The sequence below is a fragment of the Gymnoscopelus braueri genome, assembly GCF_963280865.1.
Source record: "Gymnoscopelus braueri genome assembly, chromosome: 3".
NCBI lineage: Eukaryota > Metazoa > Chordata > Actinopteri > Myctophiformes > Myctophidae > Gymnoscopelus > Gymnoscopelus braueri.
The window spans coordinates 39,916,618-39,940,684 of NC_137612.1; the positions used below are offsets into that span (position 1 = coordinate 39,916,618).

Consider the following 24,067-nt stretch of genomic DNA (forward strand, 5'->3'; position numbering starts at 1 on the left):
CTTACAGGCCGCCAGTCTGCCTCCCTTCCCAACTGTAGATGATTATGATGAGCATTGTCTTTCAACAAAGTCATCCATACTGTAGGTCTACAAATGAGCCTTACACTATCCCGAGTTGGATGCATGCAGAGACACATTTTCTACTTAAGTAAAAGTATCCATACCACAATGTAGAAATACTTTGGTACAAGTAGGCTACAAGTCTTTAGTATGGTATTCAAAATGTAAAAAAAAAAAAAGAGTAAAAGAACAACCGTATCAAGCATCAAATGAATAGCATGAATAGCATCAAAATATACTTTAAGTACCAAAAGTAAAAGTACACATGATTACGCAGAAGGATTGTTTTTCAAAATGTCTAAAAATCTGTTGAAAATAGCAGATCTACAAGCTCACAATGCATCAGATTGCGGCGCATTGTGAGCTTGTAGATCTGCTATTTTCAAGTAGCCGAAGTGTAGGGCTGAAGTTGTTAATGTGTGTTTTGTAATAATAATCAAAATGTACAAAGTAACTAGTAACTAAAGTTTATACTAGAGTAAATATTGTGTAAATATTTTACTATATTAAAAGCACAATATTTGCCTCTGAGATTAATAGTGGAGTAGAAGTAGAAGTATTAATAATTGGAAATACTCCAAATAAAAAATACCTCAAAATTGTTCTTAAGTAGAGTACTTGAGTACATGTACTTTGTTACTTTACACCACTGTATGTATGTATGTCAACTCTCCCCAACATGTTTTATAAAGCCCACGTTATATATCTATTATTTATATATATTTGAAACATCTACAAACCAATGGTTGAATGATGACATACATTACAGCAGACAACAGTACATGACATCGTTTATCATATTTGGCACGGGACCAGAGAAAACCACAGAGTCTGACATTGTTTTAGCATCCCGTATGTACACACCGCCTCAACATGAATCTTATTGACCTCTGATATCCCTACATAACGCCCCTCTCTCTCTCTGTAAACACAGACACACTCGCTCACTCACTATAGCCAAACAGAATAACTCTTAACTCAATAGAGATGTACTGCCTGCATGTAGCTGCAGTGCAGACAGAACTGAACAGATAAAATGCTAGGACATGACGTGAGGGAAATGCAGGTTTGATCAAACATGAACTATTTATTTTTCAGGTTGCCCTGTCTGGCTCACTCTCTGTTTAAGAATTGATTAAAAAAATACTACTGTGGTGGTTTACAAAGCGCTGAATGGTACAGGGCCAAAATACATGTTCTGATCTTGTGCTACATCATGAACCATCCAGACCTCTCAGGTCATCTGGGACAGGTCTGCTTTCAGCAGTGTTCATATGCCGTTTTAATGCACCACATCATCTGGAACGAACAAACTCCCAGAGAACTGCAGGTCTGCTGCAACTGCAACAACTTGCACTGTATTTTACTCTTATTTTTCATTTTTTTCTTCTTCTTTTTTGTTTTCAAATATCCTTTTATTATGCGCTTCTTTTGCACTCAATTTAAAACCGGGAAAGCATCTGTGTCATTTTTGATTATTGCGTTGGCTATTAAAAAATTGCAGATATACAAGCTGACAGGGCATCACGAAACCGTCATTTTTGAAAAATCTAAAAAAAAAAAAAAATCTACAAAAAGGAGCCATGCCCTCTGCTTATAGAGCACCCCATTAACTCTCTCAGTGCCACGCCCCGAGATATCCCGAGTTTTTCCCGAGTACCCTCCCTGCCAGCACGAGAAATCCCGAGTTTTTACTTTTGACTGTGGTCGCGCGCTATTCTGTTTATTTTTCATGATCACTTTCGCTTCCTGACTCCTTCAGACTCATTGGGTTCCGGTTTCATGACGCAGATTCCGTTTCCGGTTCTCATTTTTTTCCCGCGGTCATTTTCGGCTAGAATAGGGAAAGTCACGTTTTTTCACACGGTATAAAAAACGAACGGAGAGGTCCACGTCTACTCTCTTTGGTCTGGGTGACGATCAGTCATCGTAGTCGTGTATCACATCGTAATTTAGCCCGATCAACGATTGTCAAAAATGTCAACATCCGGTTATGACCGGATGTGACGTGAGCCTGTTTGGGAGGGGGCGAGTGAGCCAGCGAGGTCATCAATGTGTCGATTTGTTGCTCTCTACTGGTAGAACTGTATTATGGGTTTAAAAACCCAATCAGATAATCTATTTGAATGAAAAATTACAAAATTACAAAATAAAGAAAAACGCAAATTGCTGGCACTGGGGGAGTACTTTATGAAAATACTCTTGGCAGTGAAAGAGTTAATAGGAATTAGGGTTATTTCCTAATCTAAAATAATCGATATTTCAAAAACGCTTTTTACTATTTCTGTGTACTTGAACTTGAAAATGCCTATTGACACATCAGTGACATCATTGCGCATGCATTTCTTTATATGCCACTGTCCTCCAGTGAGTTCTTCGACTGTGTACCAGAGTCAGATTTTGCATGCACAGAAGTGTCCCAAATGCGGAAGTCCTGCAACACTAGATTTAGCCACCAGGCTTCTGAGGCCTCTCTGCGGTTCTGGGTGCTTGGGGTTTGCAGGCCTAAGTAGGCCTAAATGTTTTGGGGGTCCTTGAAGTGAAAATGTTTGCGAACCACTGGTTCTCCTAAACAACATTTAAGAAGCAATCCCAAATAAGCAACTACACTACTAAAACAACTAAACACGCCCAAAAAACAGCAACCCGCAAATATCAATATTTTCAAGCATCTTTACAGAAAATCAAGCCCAAAGTCACTTATAATAAGCAGACATGGCAAAGTTGTTGTGTACAGGGAAAAATGCCTCATAAGCTTGTTGGTGGCTTGTCAGTTTCGGCTAATAGCCGATCTACAAGCTCACAGTGCGTTGCGATGCAAGCAGGTAGATCTTTTTTTATTTATCATAATAATCATGAAACATGTTGGAATATGTTTGAAACATTTTAACGACGCAAATCTTGTAATATTTTCAGATGGGGGTCCATGACCAAAATACATATCAATTTGGGGGTCCTTGTCATGAAAGAATTTGAGAACCACTGTGTTAAGGGGAGGGAGAGAAATAAATCCTTGACAGAGATCTGGGTTTGCACTGCAGAGGCTGTAGACAGGAGGACTGCACGAGTCAGCTCGACACACCCCCACAGGGGAGGTGAGTCAGAGAGATGAGCGTAAGAAGTAAAAGAGAACTTGAGAAAATCGGAAGTGAAACATTTTAAAGGCTTGGGAGCTTTTTGAAGATCTCTGTATACCCCCTTCTTCCACCTCAAATATTGCCAAACTCCATCCCACACCCACTCTGCCAGACTCTGAGAAACTTCTCCATGCCTTTGTCTCCTCCAGGCTGGATTACGGCATTGCACTTCTTCTCATACCCTAGCAAGAGCCTTCAAAGGCTTCAGTACATCCAGAACAGTGGGTTATTTAAGCTCACCTCAGTCTCTGTTCTTCCTTCTGCTGTCATTATCCCTGGACTGTTGTTATATGCGCCTGTTTGCTCCCACCGCCTCTGCTATTAGTTCTGTTAATGGTTGTCTACTTGTGCTGAGTAGGGAGATATTTTTTGCAGAGCCTGAACACCAAGATAAAATGTTATATCCACACTTGTACATTCTATATGTGAGTTATCTGACTGAATTATTAGGATTATGATTGATGATGATGATTATTATTATTATTATTATTATTATTATTACCCTTATTATTATTATTATTATTATTATTATTATTATTATTATTATTGAAGACACCCTGCCCATGAGAGTCAGGCTAAACTGTCAAATTGGTTTGATCTTACAGTTCAATAACATCCTCTTCACCCAGACATTTATCCCGTACATCACTGGTAAAGATAATGCATGTAAGCAGAATGATGTAGTTATGTAGAACACATATGCGATTATTCTTATGAGACTTCACAGGGATGGCACACCATTCATCATCATCATTCGGTAAACGTGACAAGCAGATTTTTTTCTGGAGGGTAAAACAATGAGGCTCGGGAGAGATGATCAATAAACCCATTGGGATCATTACAGTCTTACTGGTGGGAATAGGCAGTGGTGGAAAGTAACTAAGTACATTTACTCAAGTGCTGTACTTAAGTACAATGTTGAGGTACCTTTACTTAACTGAAGTTTTTCAAATTTTCCATACTTTTACTTCTACTCCACTACATCTCAGAGGCAAATATTGTGCTTTTTACTCCACTACAATTATTTGAAAACTTTAGATACTAGTTACTTTGTAGATTTGAATTATTATTACAAAACACACATTAACCACTTCAGCCTTATTTCAACTTTGGAGCAGGAAGGTGCGCTAGTTTAAAATAACACACACACACACACACACACACACACACACACACACACACACACACAAACACTGTCACTCCAAAAATAAAAGATGCAAGACCAGTAGTAGTTCAGTTACCCATTTGCTTTAATCCTCCAATAATACATTTCGGCATGTAGCCTCCATCATAGTACGTTTAATTGTTTTTCATCTTTTCATTTTTTACATGCTCTGATGAAAGCTACACGCCGAAACAATAACATGCTAGTTGGATAAAACAAATTGAACTAACTGAACAACTGATCTTTTTTATTTTGTGTATTTTTCCACCCCAGTGGGTTTTTCATTTGAGTACAATTCCATCTATCAACTTGAGGTGTATGAAAATCCTGCTCTTTGATCAGGCCTTGTTATCTGTTCTAGTGGCTACAGTGTGCAACACAGAATTAAGCGCTATCCACAGTCCACACACAGCTTAAAAGATTAAAACAGGAGACATGCATGCACGTCCAATCCACAGAATTGGGCAGGGTTAAAAAAGAATCACACCCAGTGTGAGTAAGCAGTGCCACTCTGTTTGATGAGTGTGTGTTGGCATTCAGACGGTACAACTCTATTTGATGTGTGGGCGATGGTATTCAGGTGGTACTACTCTATTTGCGCTGATTAGAGCAATGGTCACCAAGATATGGCCATTTGAAATGTTAAAAACTGCCGTAACATACAGTGCCCCAGTATGTGTTATAGTATTTGGCAGCGGACGCCCATCTCTAAAAATATTTTGTGCGAGGGACCCCCAGAAGCAAAGATTTTTTATTTTTTTTATTTTTATTATTGTTTTATAGCAGATCTACAGTACAAGCTCATAGCACGGCTCAACCACACGAAGTGATCCGCTATGAGCTTGTATATCTTCTATTTTTGAAAATTATTGTGATGCTATATTAACTAATTTTGCTTGGGACCCCCTGGTACCCCCCCTGTGGGTCCCCGGACCCCACTTTGAGAATCAATGCTAGAGTAAAGTGAGGTTTTGAGCTTGCGCTCTTCATCACAGACACAGAGTCTGTCTGATGTTTTTGTATTTCTCTTTGATCAGAGGTTTTGAGGAATACCTGGAAAAGGCAAGAGAGATTTTCTTTGCTGGCGCCGGTATAAAAGGCTAATGAGAGACTAGCAGTTAATTAGTTTAGTGTTTAAATACCTCCAGAGAGCGATGGAGCTCCAGACAGATGTATCATGGACTGGAAATCAATCCGGGCCAAGAGGCATATTGCTTCACATTGATAACAAATGATCTATTCTGGGGGCAAGTAGAAGTACAGCACAACTTCAAACAAGTTGAAATTGGACATTAATCTACAACAAAACATTTAAAAAAGTGGAAATATGGAGAGCATACAGTACAAGGTTTCTGCCCAACAATCACGATATGATCTCACTCCTTTCGTGTCATCTATCTCAGTCTCACTCCTTGGGAACGGTGTTCAATAAGCAGGGAGAGTGCAACTGGTAAACCGCATACACACAGTAAAATCCTCAGTGTTAATATGACAGAGGGAACCAGATTGGGTACACTCTCAGACATCAATGAACACTGAGGGTCTTTATAGTGTGGTATTATGTTAATGACCAAAGTCCTGAGGGAAAACGTGACACTGTACCTATCATATCTGCATATACCCCACGCACACTCTCTCGCACGCACGCACGCACGCACGCACGTGCGCACACGCACACGCACACGCACGCACACACACACACACACACACACACACACACACACACACACACACACACACACACACACACACACACACACACACACACAGTTCTAGACAGCGCTATACAGTGGAACATGACACCTAGCCCCTGGCTTTATTACTGTCACCCAGGGACAGCGGAGCTTATGAATGAATCATATCATCTCGTTCTGTGGCGACGAAATGATGGTGGCTTGATCCGGGCCTCTGTCCTCACTGGGAGAATTGGAGATCCTAGGAATGATCATGTGTTTGGTATTCAGTACAGTCAGGCATGCATGCATGAGAAACTAATTGCAAAAGGTGTAAAGGACCTATGTTCAACCTATCTATCGATCGATCGATCGATCGATCGATCTACAGTATCTATCTATCTATCTATCTATCTATCTAGTCTACAATATCTCTCTCCCACTCTTCCCTTCACTCACTTTCTTGTTCCGCTCAAAGTTTTTTCGCACTCCCATTCTCTTTTCAACCAATTTCCTAAAATGAAATCACAGCCTGATCCAAAGCCCTTTCTTTTTGTTTTCCTCCAGTGTATTACTCTTATCAGTCCGGACAGATCGCGTCACGCTTCCAAGCCCATCGAGCCTGACTCATGCTTCACCGCGGGACGATCTACAAGCTCACAATGTGTGAGCGATGCCACACGGTGTGAGCTTGTGGATTCTGGCGCACAACACCGTCATATGACAAAGTATAGATTGAGCATCAGAAGCAGTTCACGGTATAATTAAAGAGGTTTACGCCTTGAAAGGCAATCTGTAGCTCAGGGCAGCGCTGCTTTGGTGAATCTAACAAGTCACTGTTATTTCTCACTTGATGACAAATCCAAGATTGTGTCTTTTCCTTTTTTATTCTAGAGATTTCGATGTATCACAGTTGGTAGATAGACAGACAGACAGACAGACAGACAGACAGACAGACAGACAGACAGACAGACAGACAGACAGACAGACAGACAGACAGACAGCAAATAGGATGAAAAGAGGATGATTTCAAAATGGAAACGGAAAAAAGTTGAACAAGAAAGTGAGTGAAAGGAAGAGAGAGAAAGGGATTGTCTAGGGAAAATGTACAAACAAATTTAAAAGGAACAAAGCGAGCCAAGAGGTGGGAGAGAGAGAGAGGGACAACAGAACGACATGCATGGAGTGAAAGGAAGAGATGAGATGGAGAGCTTAGAAGTGTCAGGGGGTTTGGGCTGTGCTGTGGATGAGATGAAAGAGAGCCAACAGGAGTTCCAGGAAACGTTCCAATTTCTCACACTGTGTAGGCTATTCTTTCTGACACGGTTGTATTTGTAAATGATTTTATAGTTAACCACTCAAGCCTTTTAAACTTCCTCATACGACAGTGTCACTGTCAATATGGAAGAAGAGTGTAGACTAGAGATTCAGAATACTTTTCACATTTTGTGCACGCATTGTCATAGGCTATAGCCCAGAGAGAGAAGTATCTTTGTAACCCCCCCCCCCCCCCCCGGAAATCGCATTTGCATTGGATCAAATGCAAATGCATGTTGCAATGTTACAATGCAAAGAGGAAGAGATAGCCAATGAATAGGAAAGGAAATGGGGTGATTTTCCACAGTGTAATATGACTGGATATTCTTCAGGTGTTTGATAATGGCTAATAGACCACTGTGTGCATACTCAAAATGTCTATAGCACATTATATGTATTTTTAAACATCCTGTCAGGATGTGACAGGGATTCTTCTTATCGTGATATTACAGGATCTGCTAGCGGTGAGGAAACGAGAGGGACATGAGAGCAGCTCATTGTACAGTATGTAGATTACGTACCTGGCCTAACTCCATCTTTTCCAGTCGACCATTGGTTCTCAAAGTGGGGTCCGGGGACCCCCAGGGGCCCTTCGGGGGGTTCCAGGGGGTCCCCCCAGCAAAATGTGTTAATACAGCATCCCAATCATTTTAACCACTTTATCCGTTTATATGTTAGCTATTCAAAAATAGCAGATCTACAAGCTCACAGCGCGTCACTTCGTGCTGCGCTGCGAGCTTGTAGATATTTGTTTAGCATTTCCGAAAAAAGTATTGTGAAAAATGCTGATATTTTTTTGATTTTAACACAAATCTTCTCTTCTGGGGGTCCCTGGCTCAAAATATTTTTAGATGGGGGTCCGAGGCCAAATATATATCAATTTGGGGGTCTTTGGCACAAAATAGTTTGAGAACCACTGCAGTAGTACAGTGTTGAAGATATGGTCTGGGTTTAGCTCCAGGGGACCAGGTCTAAACAACAGCGGTTCTGTGAACCTCCATGTGTCAAATGGAGCAGGGATAGTAACAAGCTTTTGGCAGACATCCTCTTGCTCCTTATGAGAGAAAGCATCTCCAATATGCGTAACCCAAAACGTACAACGCTCGAAGCCCCATTGTGTGGGCCTTATCTCTTGTTAATGGATTTACATTAATTTTCCAGCATCTTCTTTACTGAAAAGTATTATCCATCGCATAGATTTATATTTTTTAATTTCTCCTCTTTCTGGGGATCAAGTGAATTATACAGAGCACATACTGAGTGCATCTAGGGACATACAGTACAGTACATATCATCGCTGCTCTAGACCAATAGTTCTCAAACTTTTTTGTGTCAAGGACGCCAAAATTGATATATATATTTGGCCACGGACCCCCATCTGAAAATGTTTTGTGCCAGGGATCCCCAGAAGAAAATATTATATTATTCAACATTTTGTATATTTTTCAGGGAAAAAAATCCCAAAATAGCAGACGTACAAGCCTGCGAGCTTGTCTATCTGCTATTTTTTTAATAGCCAACGTATAAATGGATGAAGTGGTTAAAATGATTATGATGCTATATTCTGGACCCCCCCCCCCCCCCCCCCCCCCAAGTACCCCTGGGGGTCCCCAGACCCCACTTTGAGAACCAATACCCTTTCACGCCACACCTGTTCCCCCCTGCTGTCAATTGGAGCAAGTAGTGTTGAAGCCTTTAAGAAGAGACTTAGAGACTGTAATGCCATTAAGCTCACGGAACATTTAATCATACTCTAAGGTCAGTTCATAAATATTCCTGAGCTGCAGATCAGAGAGACTATCTCACTCTCTCTGAACGTCATTCAAAGCTTTAAAAAAATCGGAAAGAATACTTGGAGCTTTGCGCCGCGTTTCGAGCTTGTGGATCTGCTACTTTTGACGTTGTAGTGTGACACTGCTGCAGCGTGATCAAGTAGGGTGTTAATGCTAGAATGCTAGAATTTGGAGATTCTGCCCGAAGGAAAAGATGTATATAAGAAAAATAAACCTGGTAAGAGATCACAGTCAGGTTGTCGAACACAACCAGAAGGATCACACCTGACATTGATGAGCAGCTCACCTGTCTAAAAGTTGAACTATCTCATCCTATATATCGTTGCATGATGTCGGGCCAGAAAGCTCTCTCTATCTCCATATTCTAACTTTTTGTGTTTTTTTCCTAAATTAATGCCCTAATTGATCATACTGCAGTGTCACACACACACATCTTTGAATTTGAATCCTCAAAAGTTTTGGACATAATGAGGTTTCCACCCGACAGAGACGATAAATAATGCATTTCTATGAGAATGTGTGCGGGAGGGGGAAAAGTCTTCAGGTGCACTGCCAGTACAGTTGCAGCGTCCTTGTGCTTATTCTTGCGCGTCCAGCGGGTTTTGTGCGCTCTCGTCCATATCCCCTCTGCAAGTCTCTCTGTTCACCGTCACCGCAATGTGCTCTGGTCCCGTGCCAAATGTGATTAATGATGAGATGTACAAGCTATATGTCATCATTCAAACACTGGCTGTAGGAGAGGTGATGTCCACATGATTGTGGGCTTCATAAATCATTGGGAGACTTGCTATGGACACATGAAATTATTTCAACGGCGGTCCCTGGCACTAAATATTTTTAGAGGGGGGTCCGCGGCCATATCAATTATGGGGGGGGGGGGGTCATTGACGTGAAAATGTGTTGAGAAACCACTGTTGTAGTTGATCCACGAGCACGTGCACTTTGAATTCACTAATCCGACCTTAAGTCGTCCAGATAAATAAATGTGTAGGTGTGTGTGTGTGTGTGTGTGTGTGTGTGTGTGTGTGTGTGTGTGTGTGTGTGTGTGTGCGCGCACAATGTAAGACATGCGTTCTGCAGCAGACTAGAGCTATTTCACTAATAGCCTTGGACACCATGATGCAATGGAGGGGTCTCAACACTTTTGGGGCCACTACATAATATTGTACTACATATTGTATACAATTGTGTCGCAGATTTTTTTTTTTTCATAGATAGCTTCAAAGACTTGTTTGACAGCATTATCTATAGGGCATAGCACAGTGGCGGCCATTTTCTGGTTCCACTCAAAAATAGTCAATGCATTTTTCCCATTGAGATTTCCAAAAATATTTATATCAATTATTTTAAGCCTAGAATCAAGCCATCCAGGGTCCTAGTGAATCATGACCATAAAACGTTTGATTCTGTGTTTTATTTTTTTTATCACTGAAAAATATGTTTTATGGTCATGATTCACCAGGACCCTGGATGGCTCAATGGGAGAAATGCATTGACTATTTTGGAGTGGAACCAGAAAATGGTATTTGGTCTGCTCTTTTTTTCCCCTAAACCTCTTTGCCGAAAACGCAGAAAACAAGCTCACAACGCCTCGCACTGGCTATTTTCGGCTATTGTTCCCCACAAAGATTTGGCGCCCCCCCCCTGTAGTAACTCTGAGGACCCCCTAAGGGTCCTGGACCCCCTGTTGAAGACCCCTGATGTAATGTATTTGACTAGATACACAGTCAGCATTTTAGTCACACAGCTCTGTTAAGCTAACTGTCATGGTAGTTTTGACATACTGTATATATATAATTTGTCCAGGTTCATATCAATTTCACCCTACTAGCCCAGTGAAAACACATAAGCCAACCTTGCAGTATACAGTTTGTTCCGCACGTGTTCCACACCGTCCACATTCACACAATACATACAGTAACTAAAAACATACAGTATAACACAGCGTAAAGAGCAATAAAACTCCATAGAGGGTCCGGCTGAAATAGGCGTGCCTAGTTCAACCTATTCTATGGCCTTTACTGTTAATAATAATGAGCTGTTTGAATAACTCCCTTTTTGGTTTTCACAGTTCTGACAAACCAAACTGAAACACACACACACACACCCCCCACACCCCCCCCCCCCCCCACACACACACACACACACACACACACACACACACACACACACACACACACACACACACACACACACACACACACACACACACACACACACACACACACACACACACACACACACACACACACACACACACACTCCCCCCCCCCCTATGGACAAATACAACGTAGACAAGCTCACTCACTTGAATGAAGGGAAACAGGAGGCCCACAGCGAAGTTGGACAGCCAGTTCACAGTGCCAGCGATCATGAAGGCGGCAGGCCGGTAAGACTGCTCAAATAATTCACCAGTCAGGACAAAAGGGATCCCACCTGAGAGGGCAGAGAGGTAGCCTGTCAGCAAAGCACTGTGAGCTGTCACTGAATCGAGGAGTTACTTATCGAAGTGGGGTCCAGGGAACCTCATGTTTACTTGAGAGGATGTTCCATGGACCCTCATAGGTCTGTAACTCTGAGAGTGTAACAAATGGAACCAAATGGACCCTTACAGGCCTGTAACTCAGAGTGTGTACAAATGGAATGGAACCAAATGGACCCTTATAGGTCTGTAGTTCTGAGAGTAACAAATGGAACATATTTAAAAACAGGAAAGAAATGTTTTGAAAGTGTTTGCCTATAGTGTAGGCCCTATATACTGACACGCCCAAAATAGGGACGCTGGGTTGGAGGTGATTAACTGCATCTAAAAGCCACACTATCAACCCAACACATTGCTTCTTATAGACAGAAAAAGATGCCATACATTGAATCATCGCGCAGATGAAAATCTGCTTGATTACAAAATTATCTTGCTTAACACATTGGCTGCCAAAGACGCATATCTGCGTTCTATTTAATTTCTCGCCTGGCTGCCAAAGACGCAGATATGCGTTCTATTAAAAAAAAAAAAAAAAAAAAAAAAAGTTTTTTTTTTTTTTTTTTTAGACCCAAAGACCAAGGAGATATGATATATCAAAGATTTAAACTCCTATCCACTTCATTGTTAACTTAAAACTTAAAAAATCTGTATCTCGGCTCCTGAGAAACATTTTTTTCAATGAAAAATCTCTGGCAGTCTACAGCCAAAAATCTGAAATAATTCTGGCAGGAAATGAGTTAACAGTGTGTAATGGTAGATAAGGGCAAAAGCATTATGCATATTGATCGCAGTTTAATCATTAGCTAAAGTCAACATACACGTCTAGAATACACTAAAAGGCTAAGCCTGCATTTATCAGCCCTGTTGCTTGATCAGGGCCTCTGTCCTCACAGTAGGAGATTCAGAGAGACTGGCAATGCTCATGTTTTTGATATTCAGTACAGTCAGGCATGCATGCAAACGAAATGCAAAAGATGAAAAAGAAATAGGTCTTTGATGCAATTTTTATATCGTTGCTGTCGGCAGAAACCTTGTATCTCCATATTTCAACTTTTGGTGTTTTATCGTAAACGAACGCCCTACTTGATCATACTACAGCGTCACACAAAAGTATCAAAAGTAGCAGATCCATAAGCTCAAAACGCGGCGCGAAGCGTTTCAAGCTTGTGGATCTGCTACTTTTGCTGTTTTTTTATTTGAATCCTGAAAGGTAACAGTTTTGGACATATGAGGTTTCCACCCGACAGAGACGATATCCAGAAAAGACTGATGGAGTTTTGCCCTGCAATAACATCAAAGACATATTTTAAATGCATGGCACTAAAACGTATATGCCGTGTGTTATGAAAGCTGTGCAAATACTCATCACTCTGATGTTTCTTTCAATATGATAATGCCTTTTTTTTCTGAAAGCGTGTTATTATTATTATCAATAGATGAATCCATCATATAGACGTCTCACTGTCAACAGCACGCTATTGCTCTGCAGCCTCAGGTGTTGTATTAGACTGGAAGATGTGCCATTCTCTTCTAGCTGCACAAAGAAACAAGGAGTTGTCTGTTCAACAACCAACATTTTAAGGAAATATTTGAGAAACATGATTTGTACCATTCAGTTCTACCTTAATTTTAAAGGCCAGTAGTTATGTAGTACCGATGTACTTTCAAATAACTTGGGAAATTAGCTCTAGGTGAAACAACAGTCATTAGAAAGGCAGCATTACCCAAATTAATCAAAAACACCCGTCCTTGGTTCTGGTGACTCACCCTGCCCTCCTAATACGCCAGGGGGCCGTGTTTTTTCAATTACTTTTTTCATTTATTTTTTATATATATTTTTGAACATTTAAAAACTTAAATACAATAAAAAAAAATGAAAAAGGTAATCGAAAAAACACGGCCCCCTCGCGTATTAGGAGGGCAGGGTGAGTCACCAGAACCAAGGATGGGTGTTTTTGATGAATCTAACATGCTAGAAATGGAGTTTGAAGTTATAATGGGTTTGTATAGGAAGGGGGCGTGTCTGATAAAATGAATATCAAATATCTAAATACTGAATCAAGCAACTTAAAAACGGTCTGGGGGGGTCACTAAAGCCTGAATAGACGATAAAATGATCAAAAGTTTTCTTGAAAGTGAAATATCCCTTTAACTCTGAGTGAACAAAATGTGCACGGCTTTGTGGCTTTGTATGTATCTCAGTCTACAGGTTACATATTTTATTGAATATGCTTCTGACTGAGAGATATTCTGCGGCTCCCCTGCTTCAGTGACTTCCACCAGAAACCCCCCCACATATACAAATCAATATGAACAAATAGTATTAAAAAAATACAGCAGATACAGTAGCTACGGGAAACACTCGGCAGGGATTTAAGGCTGCAGTCACTGCAACACCAATCTGGGAACCCAGAACCAAATGAGAAGGAAAAACAGCGCCCTCTGCTGTTTGTACTATCTCACTTGGCTCTGGGACAATGACGACGTAGCACCCGTGCGCAAGGAAACCGGGATTTTGGTCTGCCTTCCGCGTTTCACTTCCGGTGGTGCGACTATGTTTTCATTCCCACTAACAATATATCTACACGGAACACTAACACCACTTCTCCCAGAGAACATGGATCGTTTTGGTTATAAGCCCACTTGTTTCTATGATGAAAGAGCAAGTTAAAATGTGAATATCTTTTCGTGGTTTTGTCTGCTCCGCGGACGCTATTGTTAAATTAGTTTTGGTTGGTTTCGAGTGGGGAAGGATCGGCGGACACGTAAATCCCGCCCACTACATTTGATTGTGTAAAGCGCGGCCTGCTTCCTGATCTGAAGGCACGCCCACTTGTAGCCCAGTGTGTACACTTTATGACGAACCTTCACGACAGATTCCAACGCAGAGCAGAATCTGTTCTTGAGAGATTACTGCAACACTGATCTCAGCACTCCCAGGAAACGTAACGAAACGTAATCTGCTTCAGTGAGCGTGAGTGGTAATGTGTGGGTGCGCGCGCGCGTGCGTGCGTGCGTGCGTGCGTGCGTGTGTGTGTGTGTTTCTGTCATCTGAGAGTAAAACTCACAAAGAAATATGGGTAGCACTTTACAATAATGACCCGTTATAAAGCATTTATAAACGTTTATAAGCAGTTTGTAGACTATTAACAAATCATTAACAACCTGTTTGTTGACATTTGTAAATGATTACTAAAACCTTTATAACTACGGTTACAAATCATTTATAAGGTATTAGTAAGTAGTGAACTATTCATGAATAAGCCATTTATATACATCTGTAAATGATTATTAAATGATTTGTAACTGATGTTATATAATATATACAAGCTATTTGTGGATAAAGAACTAATCATAGACAAACTATTTATATACAATGGTTAATGATTATGAAATAATTTATAATAACATTGTAGAACATTTAAGAATCATTTAAACATTATTTAAAACACATTAAAACATTATTTATACTCGATTTTGTTCATCATTAAATAATGTCATTTAATGTGTAGGAAATCATTTGGAAATGATTCATATAGTGGTATAAATTTAGTTTTTTAGGGAGTTTTTTTTCATGTTTAGCAAATGATGCGTAAGACATTCGTAAAGAGTATGTAAAACATTTGCAGACGTTATCATGGGCCTGAGCCTAGTTGCTTCTTTTGGGCTTGTTTTCATAGACCTGGCCGCTTGTTTCTTTTGCAAAATCTGGCAACACACTGATTACCTGCATTACACCTGCAGTAGCCTACTAGGGAGGAAGTGAACAGTGATGCAGTTACAGACTGGACAGAAATATGTCTAATTCATGTTTTATGTGTTTTAACTAGTCTTGTTGCAGGTGATCGAGGTAACATAAAATGGCTAATCTTACACACATGAAGTAGCATTATGACCAGGGGGTATTTTGATGGTGGCCGTTTGTATCCACAATGTTTGTTTTGATGTGTAGGCTAGTTATGTCCTCCATGCTTAGCAGTTTAGCTTAGCAGCTAAAGCTAACTTGCACTGGGAGGTGGTGACTGCAGAGGCTCTAAGCTGCACTCAGTGATTCTGTTGTGATGAATTTCTTTGTTTAATTGTCAGTGTGTGTGCTGTGTCCAAGAGTTGCTACATGTTATATCTTAATACATTGTTTTATACTTTATAACGTTACTTCTGCCACTTTTTGATGTCACATGTTTTACTAATCATTGTTAAACATGAAATAATAATGCATAGTCTTCACTTTACAACAATGCCCATGATAACGTTTGCAAATGGTCTACATACTCTTTACGAATGCCTTACAATTCATTTATTAAACATGAAAGATAATTCTAGTAATTGTTTGGTGTCTGCATTCATGAAAGCCAGGTAGTTTGCAACAGGTAAGGACAAAGTCACATTAGCAGACAGTTGTAAATGATGAACTGTCTTCACTTTACTATAGGGCACATACTAACATGTACTAAGGATTTATAGATATTTTAGGAATGTTTTACAAAGCATATATTAAACATGAACAAACACATTAATAGACAGTTGTAAATGATGAACTGTCTTCACTTTACTATAGGGCACATAATAACATGTACTAAGGATTTATAGATATTTTAGGAATGTTTTACAAAGCATATGTTAAACATGAACAAACACATTAACAGACAGTTGTAAATGATGAACTGTCTTCACTTTACTATAGGGCACATAATAACATGTACTAAGGATTTATAGATATTTTAGGAATGTCTTAAAAAGCATATGTTAAACATGAACAAACACATTTCCCAAGTTACCGACAAGGAAAATTGATCATGTGGAAATAATGATCTGCTGATAATTTTTAAATGTTTAATTTGTACATTTAGAAATTATGTAATAATTGCATAGAAATGGTTTGTTGTTCATGCCTTGGGCTAGAACAAAGATTTAATACATGATTTATGAAGTCTTAATACATGTTTAAAGAGATGTCCTATAACCACGAAAAACTAAATTTATACCACTTTACAAATTATTTAATAATCATTTACAGATGTATTATACATGGCTTATCCATGAATAGTTTTACTACTTACTAATACCTTATAAATGATTTGTAACTGTAGTTATAAAGGTTTTAGTAATCATTTACAAATGTCAACAAACAAGTTGTTAATGATTTGTTAATAGTCTAAAAACTGCTTATAAACGTTTATAAATGCTTTATAATGGGTCATTACAAATGATTTAATAATCATTTACAGATGTATATGAATGGCTTATTAATGAATAGTTTACTACTTACTAATACCTTATAAATGATTTGTAACCGTAGTTATAAAGGTTTTAGTAATCATTTACGAATGTCAACAAACAGGTTGTTAATGATTTGTTAATAGTCTACAAAGTGTTTATAAACGTTTATAAATGCTTTATAACGGGGCATTATTGTAAAGTGCTACCAAAATATGCTGGTAATATTTGACATCTTGAGAAAAATTACCACATTTTAATGTCTTTTACTGTTGGAATGAAACCTGTCATTATTCTACTATCAGTAATAAGTAGTAAATGCCAATGGAAATTTTCTGGGTTATAGGAGTGGAGCTTCATTAACCCAGGCAGACACTGGAAAGAGCGCGCTGCAGTAGATTTCACGCATGCATGCATTTCATGCATTGATTTCCATGGCAATTACATATGCAAACATGTCAGCATTGCGCTGCCCTACGGCTTTGCAAAATTGAATAATTACTTGCTGGTTCAAGAATCTAATAGAGATTTCAGAATATTATGCGTGGCTGAAATGGTCACGAGGATTGTAATCAAAGCGTCCAAAGAGAATCTATATGCATGGCATCTTAGAGATGCCTTTAAACTGCCTGCTCAGAAATACTACTCTTTATCTCATTGGAGTTCCAGGTCAGAATGTTGAAGGCCCTGCTCTACTCGGCGGTCTGCGCCGACATTCATCTGATCTAATGAATTCACAAGGCTTGTGCGGTGCCCGTGGAGAACGGATGCCCCTCCGCTAAAGGTTTTGCAATACCCGTGGTACCCGTTGCCAGAGTACTTAGTGCGGTACCCATTATCATAGTGTACTCGGAGACCAGTCTATGACCTCAGTACTATGACATCATATTGATGAGATCTACATATATGGGCATAAAAGGGACTCACAGACAGGCAGACACACAGAGACAGATACAGACATTTGTGTATTTATAGATATTTTTGGACAAGCGCTGATCTGACCGACTTCCCACTCAGCACTGCACTCCCTCGGGTCTGGTGCGTTACACGCGCCAGGTTTGAGGTTGATCAGTTGGACGGTTCTCAAGATAATGTGTGGACACACACACAGATATAGAGATTTCACACATTTATAGAGATGTGAAAAATATTCAGGGATTTATTTCCTTGGCCTACTGAAAATTGGCATTGATTGGTCCAGTGGGTTGCAAAATTTGCCGCAAACTGACACACACGCACGCACACGCACACACACACACACACACACACACACACACACACACACACACGAGCGCGCAAACGCTCTTCTTAACGACCCTCTGGGAGCCATGCCATAAAAACGCCATCCTTCTTTCTTGTTCCACTTGAAGAGCCAACTCCAGGCAGCTAAAGTCAGGCGTTCTGATTAGTGAACCTAACTTTCTTTTTGGCGTCTTACACACACACACACACATACGCACACACACACACACACACGCGCAGGCACACATACATATACACACACACACACACACACACACACACACAAAACAACACATAAAATCCTGCATGTTTACCAGCCTACAGCTCAGGCAATGTCGTGTCTTGAGTAGTTACTTATATTTGTATTATTATTACAAAACATACATTAACCACTTCAGCCCTATATACTTTGGCTATTTGAAAATAGCCAATCTACAAGCTCACAACATGTCGTTTTGCAACGCATTGTGAGCTTGTAGACTGGCTATTTACAAAGGATTTTTTATACATTTTACACATTTGAAAACTTGAAATGGGACATCCCGCATAATGAGTACCTTACTCATTATGCGGGAGTACTTAAGTATAATTTGATGCCAATACTCAAGTAAATTTTTAATACCAGCCATATACTTGTAACAGAGTATTTCTTCATTGTGGCATTGATACTTTTACTTAAGTAAAAAATGGGAGTACTTCTTCCACCACTGATGATAATCTACATTAGTCAGAGTTGACTTGTTGCTGCAGCCACTGCTGCTGCATGCCCTGTGGACCCCGGCGCTAATTACGTCTGATTTATACTTGTAGATCGTGTAGTTGTCGGTGCCCTGACACGTTGCACAGCCGTGTATAAAGCAGGCATTAGACTGATGTATACGCTATGGTGAGAAACATATGCCTCGACAGGGTCTCTGAGGGGACGGCATGTGTTGAGTCATCATGGGGTGACAGAAACCACAGCTTTCCTCTGATGAGATATTTCGAGCAGCAGAGCCCGACAGACAGTGTAGGAAGATGAAGGTCAGAGAAAGGAAACACAGCTGGCCTGTGGTTGAACTCAAGTTATGCAACTTTTGAACGTGTGAGTTTTTCTTTGAATTGAACTAGAAAAAGGCGCCCCACAGGCGTTTGGCCCCATCCTACGTGAAGCCCCCCCCCAATCCCTAGCGGCCCTGGACCCCCTGTTGAAGACTCTTGCCAAAAGGAATAAGACAGATGACAAAGTGATAATTGGCAGGTTGAATCCATACGTCACAGGGGAATCTATATTGTAGCAGACACACTGTTCATTGATTTAAACTTTATTGATCGTAGCCTCTCTGGCCATCGATCTAAACTTTATTGATTGGTGATGATGAACAGAAGCAACTAATAGCTAACGGCTTATGGAGGTGGAGAAAAGTGAAGTTTTGAGTACCGTGGCTTTTAATCGGAATCAGAATACATTTATTGTCACTTCCAAAATATACTCTCTACATACACGGGAGCAAAATACTGTTCTCGGTAACTCATAGTGCTTGTTGTCACATTAAAAACAACAGACACATTTAAAGAGAGGCAAAGACATTAAAATCATAGAGAGCAGCATTAACATAAGGGGGGAAAACATGAGTCTTGACCATCAGGTCAAAATTTTTTTCAGATCCTGTGTCTAGGTGAGACATGGCCTTTGACACAATCTAAATGTCTCAAAAGAAGAGGAGGGAGACAAAATACAACCACCCCTATTGTATAAGTTATATAACTCTATTATACAGATTGGACAAAATTACCTACCTTAAATACCTACTTCCTATTTTCTCAAATTCAAATTCAAAGTCTTTGCACTAAGGTCTTGCACAGGTGTTATCCTCTCAAACATCAAAATGTGACGTAAGCGCCTTAACCCATTGATACCTGGAACGCATCTGTGTCACTTTAGATGTCTTTGGCTATTCAAAAATAGCAGATACACAAGCTCATAGCGTGGCACCGAGTGCCGCGCTATGAGCTTGTAGATCTGCTATTTTTGAAAAATTGTGATTATTATTATTTTTTTTTAAACCGTTCGGATTTAGAAAACATTTTTAAGAATGGCCTCAGGTCATAATGGGTTAATGAGCCATTAATAAACGTTTTTCATTTACAGTGGAATATGGAATGTGTTCCAGGTCCACAAGAAAACTGCCATTCCTACAAAGTGTGGCTTTTTCGACCATGGAACATTTCAACATGAATCAATACATCAATTCCTGCCTGCAGGACGTGAAGGCAGGAGCTCAGCTTAGGGAGCACTTGCATTGCAGTGAAGCGTTCGGTAACCGGAACGCTCGCCCCAAAACTCACTTGCCCTCATTTTTTATACCTGGTGGTGACTGTTCCGAGGTCGATTTGACCCGGGGCAAGCATCCTTGTATTCAAACATTCTATGTGCATGTGAAGCACACATAAAAAATGGCAAGAATCGGACGATAATGTTAATTTAATTGTGGGAAGCGAAAATCGTGATCTTGATTAAAATGTTATGAATTATGCAGCCCTACTACCTGGTGTCGTATGCTTAACGCACTTAGACCTGAGGCCGATTCTAAAAACGGCTTCGTTTTTCTGTACCATTTTCTGAAGAACAGTACAGAATTGTCAACCTTCACAAAAAAATATATTTCTCAGTCTCTGTAACAGATGGAAACATGTGTCTGTCAGCTACCAAGGCTGATAAATGAATATATATATTATATATATATATATATATATATATATATATATATATATACACACACGCACACACACACATATATATATATACGCATATATATATATATATATACATGATCTAAAATTATGTAGACGTGTTCCTGGTATGAAAGGCATAAACATATCAGGTTACAACAGGTCTAAATGGGCCTCCGCTTAACATAAGCCATAGCACCACCCCCCATTTTCTCCATACACTCCCTGTACTTATAAACTATGCCCACGATAATATATATTCAATTTCATGTGGTCATAGAGCAAAATCGATGTCAAGCTGGCCTGTTTCATTCTGACGGGGTCTTCCCAACACATTGATTGTACTTGTACATACTTAAAGGAGCTACACCATGAATTAAAAAAATATGTATTTTATATAAATATTGTCCCTTAATACGTGTTATACAGGTTTAAGCCTAAACAACCACCCAGATAATCTGAAGATGAAAGGGCCTGTTCAGACACGCCCATTCAGAAAATCCATGAAATGAAGATGAAAGACTGAGTGTTAAAAAAGAAAAAGAAAAAAATCGTACAAGGGACACTGGGGAGCCCCCCCCAAAAAAAGTTACATTCATGGTGGAGACCCTTTAAAGGTAGGGTAAGTGATTAAAATAGCTCTATATTCTGATTTGTTCAGAAACAGGAGTCTCCATGTCTCTCCAGCTCTTTATTAAACAGAAAATACGTTGTCAGGTCGGGATACCAATTTTATCCAATCAGGATAGAGAACTCAAGACAGGATACAGGATAAACAAGTGCAATTGGAAGTGATGACACTGACAGTACGTTTTAACAGCGGGCGACTCTCGGGCGATCGCCGGGCGACATCGTCCAAAAGATAAAGAAAATCCATCTTTCATCGCACCCCCCGCCCACTTCGCCCTATCGCTAGTAGTTGCCGGCTCTCATAGACATATAATGCACTTCCGGAAAATACTATCCTGAATCGCCCGCTGTTAAAACGCACCGTAAGAAATGAGCAGACAAAAATTGGAACTGGAACACTATAAAAGATTAAGCTGATAAATGGGTACTCTCTCCTGATAGGCTGACTGAAAATGTATTTTCTGTTTATTAAAGAGCTGGAGAGACCCCTGTTACTGAACAAACACTCTATAGCAATGATTACTATCATGTTCATGTTCGTGCTTTAAGGAGCTCTGGTGGCACAGTGGTAAAGTCCCTGCCCACCACCACGGAGGTTGTGGGTTCGAATCCACTGTGTTGTATCCGGCTTTGTCTATGCGAACACAATTGGCCCGTATTTGGGGGAAGGAAGCAGGGCGGGGCGAGTGATATTGATCATTGCACCAGACCCATAGAGAGAGTTATGACACGCTTTGATCTCGCCGCAAAGCGGGCCGCCATGGGCTATAGATCCAAACATTGAAACTTTCTCATTGAGATTGAATGCGGAAATGCTCATTCTATTCTTACAATGGGAGTCAACTCTAGTGTCGTCACTCTCAAATTAGATCACGCTGCATTGCATGTACTCCTACGGGCAGGGGCGGCACAGTAACACCTACAGTTTAGATTCTATTTGAATAAGAAGGCATATCATTCCATCAATGACCATTTCATATCCAACACAGGTTGATGTCACTACCAGAGTTTGAGATCCTTTTCTCTGTAGAGAGCAAATGGGTGGGTAGACGAGGCAAACTTAAAAATAGTCCGAGGCACACTGTTCAGTTGAAAGAATGTAAAAAAGCCTTTATTACAAGCAAAAATCTTTGCCTAGAAATGTGCTAATGAAGGCGATACACACTTAAATAGATCTACACCAGTGGTTCTCAAACTTGTTCATGTCAAGGAGCCTCAAAACATTTCCCTGGTAAAAAAAATCAGAAGGGCGTCCGCTGCCAAATACACATACATTTGGGGGTCCTTGACATGAAAAGGTTTGAGAACCACTGGTGTATCATATAATGATGCTCCCAGCTAATGCTGTTCAACCCCCACCCACCCCTGCGCTCCCTCCCTCATGGTGTAGCGTATCGACCAAGGAAGCGTGCCAAACCTTTACTGTGAGCCAATCAGAATGCCGGAGACACTAATATGAATCTATGTATAGATGAGTGGTGTTATGACAATCCATATTTTGTCGCTCTACAAAGGCATCCCATCACGATGTGTTGTGAGCGGGTAGATCAGTGGTTCTCAATGTGGGGTCCTTGAGGGGGTCCCCAGCAAAATTAGTTAATAGGCTATAGCAAAATGTGTTAAAGCATCAAAATCTGTTTAACCACTTTAAACATAATATATACATCGGCTATTTGAAAATAGCTCAGCTTGTAGATCGGCTATTTTCCAAAGATCTTGAAAAAATTTCAAAATAAATATATTCTGAAACATTTTAACAACACAAATCTTGTATGGGGTCCCTGGCACTAAATATTTTCAGATGGGGGTCCACGGAAAAATACATATTAATTTGGGGGTCGTTGACATGAAAAAGTATGAGAATCAATGGTGTAGATAATAAAATAATTTGGTCCCCATGGCCTTTACTTGTCACTGTATATATATTTGCCCTCTACATTTGACCCATCCTAATAGCAGTGAGCAGCCGTGGGTGGGTATTTAAGGTTAGCAATTAAGGGGTATTGATTGATTGATTGAATACTTTATTAGTCAAAAATGTAAACACGGTCAGACATTAAGGCTAAAAGGATAACACAAAAAAGTCCTGGGGTCTTGTTTCCATTGTGGACCTATGTATTCAATTAATCAACATAGCATAACAATAACACTTATACAAAACACTATAATGTACAATAGGATAAAAAGGAAAAACGGCGACAGTGAATGACACCTCCTTTCTATGGGAAATTGCATTTATCTCCCTGTGTGGTCTCCTGATAAGTGATTTTTCAGGCCAGTTTTGAAAGGAACCAGTGATTTACATCTTTTAATGAATGGTGTCAGCTAGGGCATTCCTATAATGACATGCGCAAAATATGGGACGCCAGGGTTAATGTGTTAAATAAGGGGACATTCACCACTTTCTCATTATTTATTGCTGAGCTGGCCTGTGAAAGATTGAGAGATTCGGTGGTGGAAAGTACATCTCAGAAGCAAATATTGGATTTTTTACTTCAGCACAGTTATTTGAAAACTTTTGTTTCCTGCAAGCTCACAAAGCATTGCAGCTTGTAGATCTGCTTTAATTTTTTTTTATTAAATGAGACAATTTGTTTTAATATTTTCAAACAAATTGTGTATGAGCACTTTTACATTTT

General features: G+C 40.0%; 1 protein-coding gene across 1 annotated transcript in view; it reads right to left on the reverse strand.

Annotated features, from left to right (window-relative positions):
• slc2a9l2 (solute carrier family 2 member 9, like 2) overlaps positions 1-24,067 on the reverse strand; it is a gene marked incomplete at both ends in the record, with an annotated part of 201,388 nt that overhangs the window by 17,665 nt on the left and 159,656 nt on the right. Inside the window, one exon of the mRNA XM_080423537.1 lies at positions 11,454-11,581. Coding sequence (XP_080279663.1) covers positions 11,454-11,581 — 128 coding nt within the window. The remainder of the gene's footprint in view (positions 1-11,453; positions 11,582-24,067) is intronic.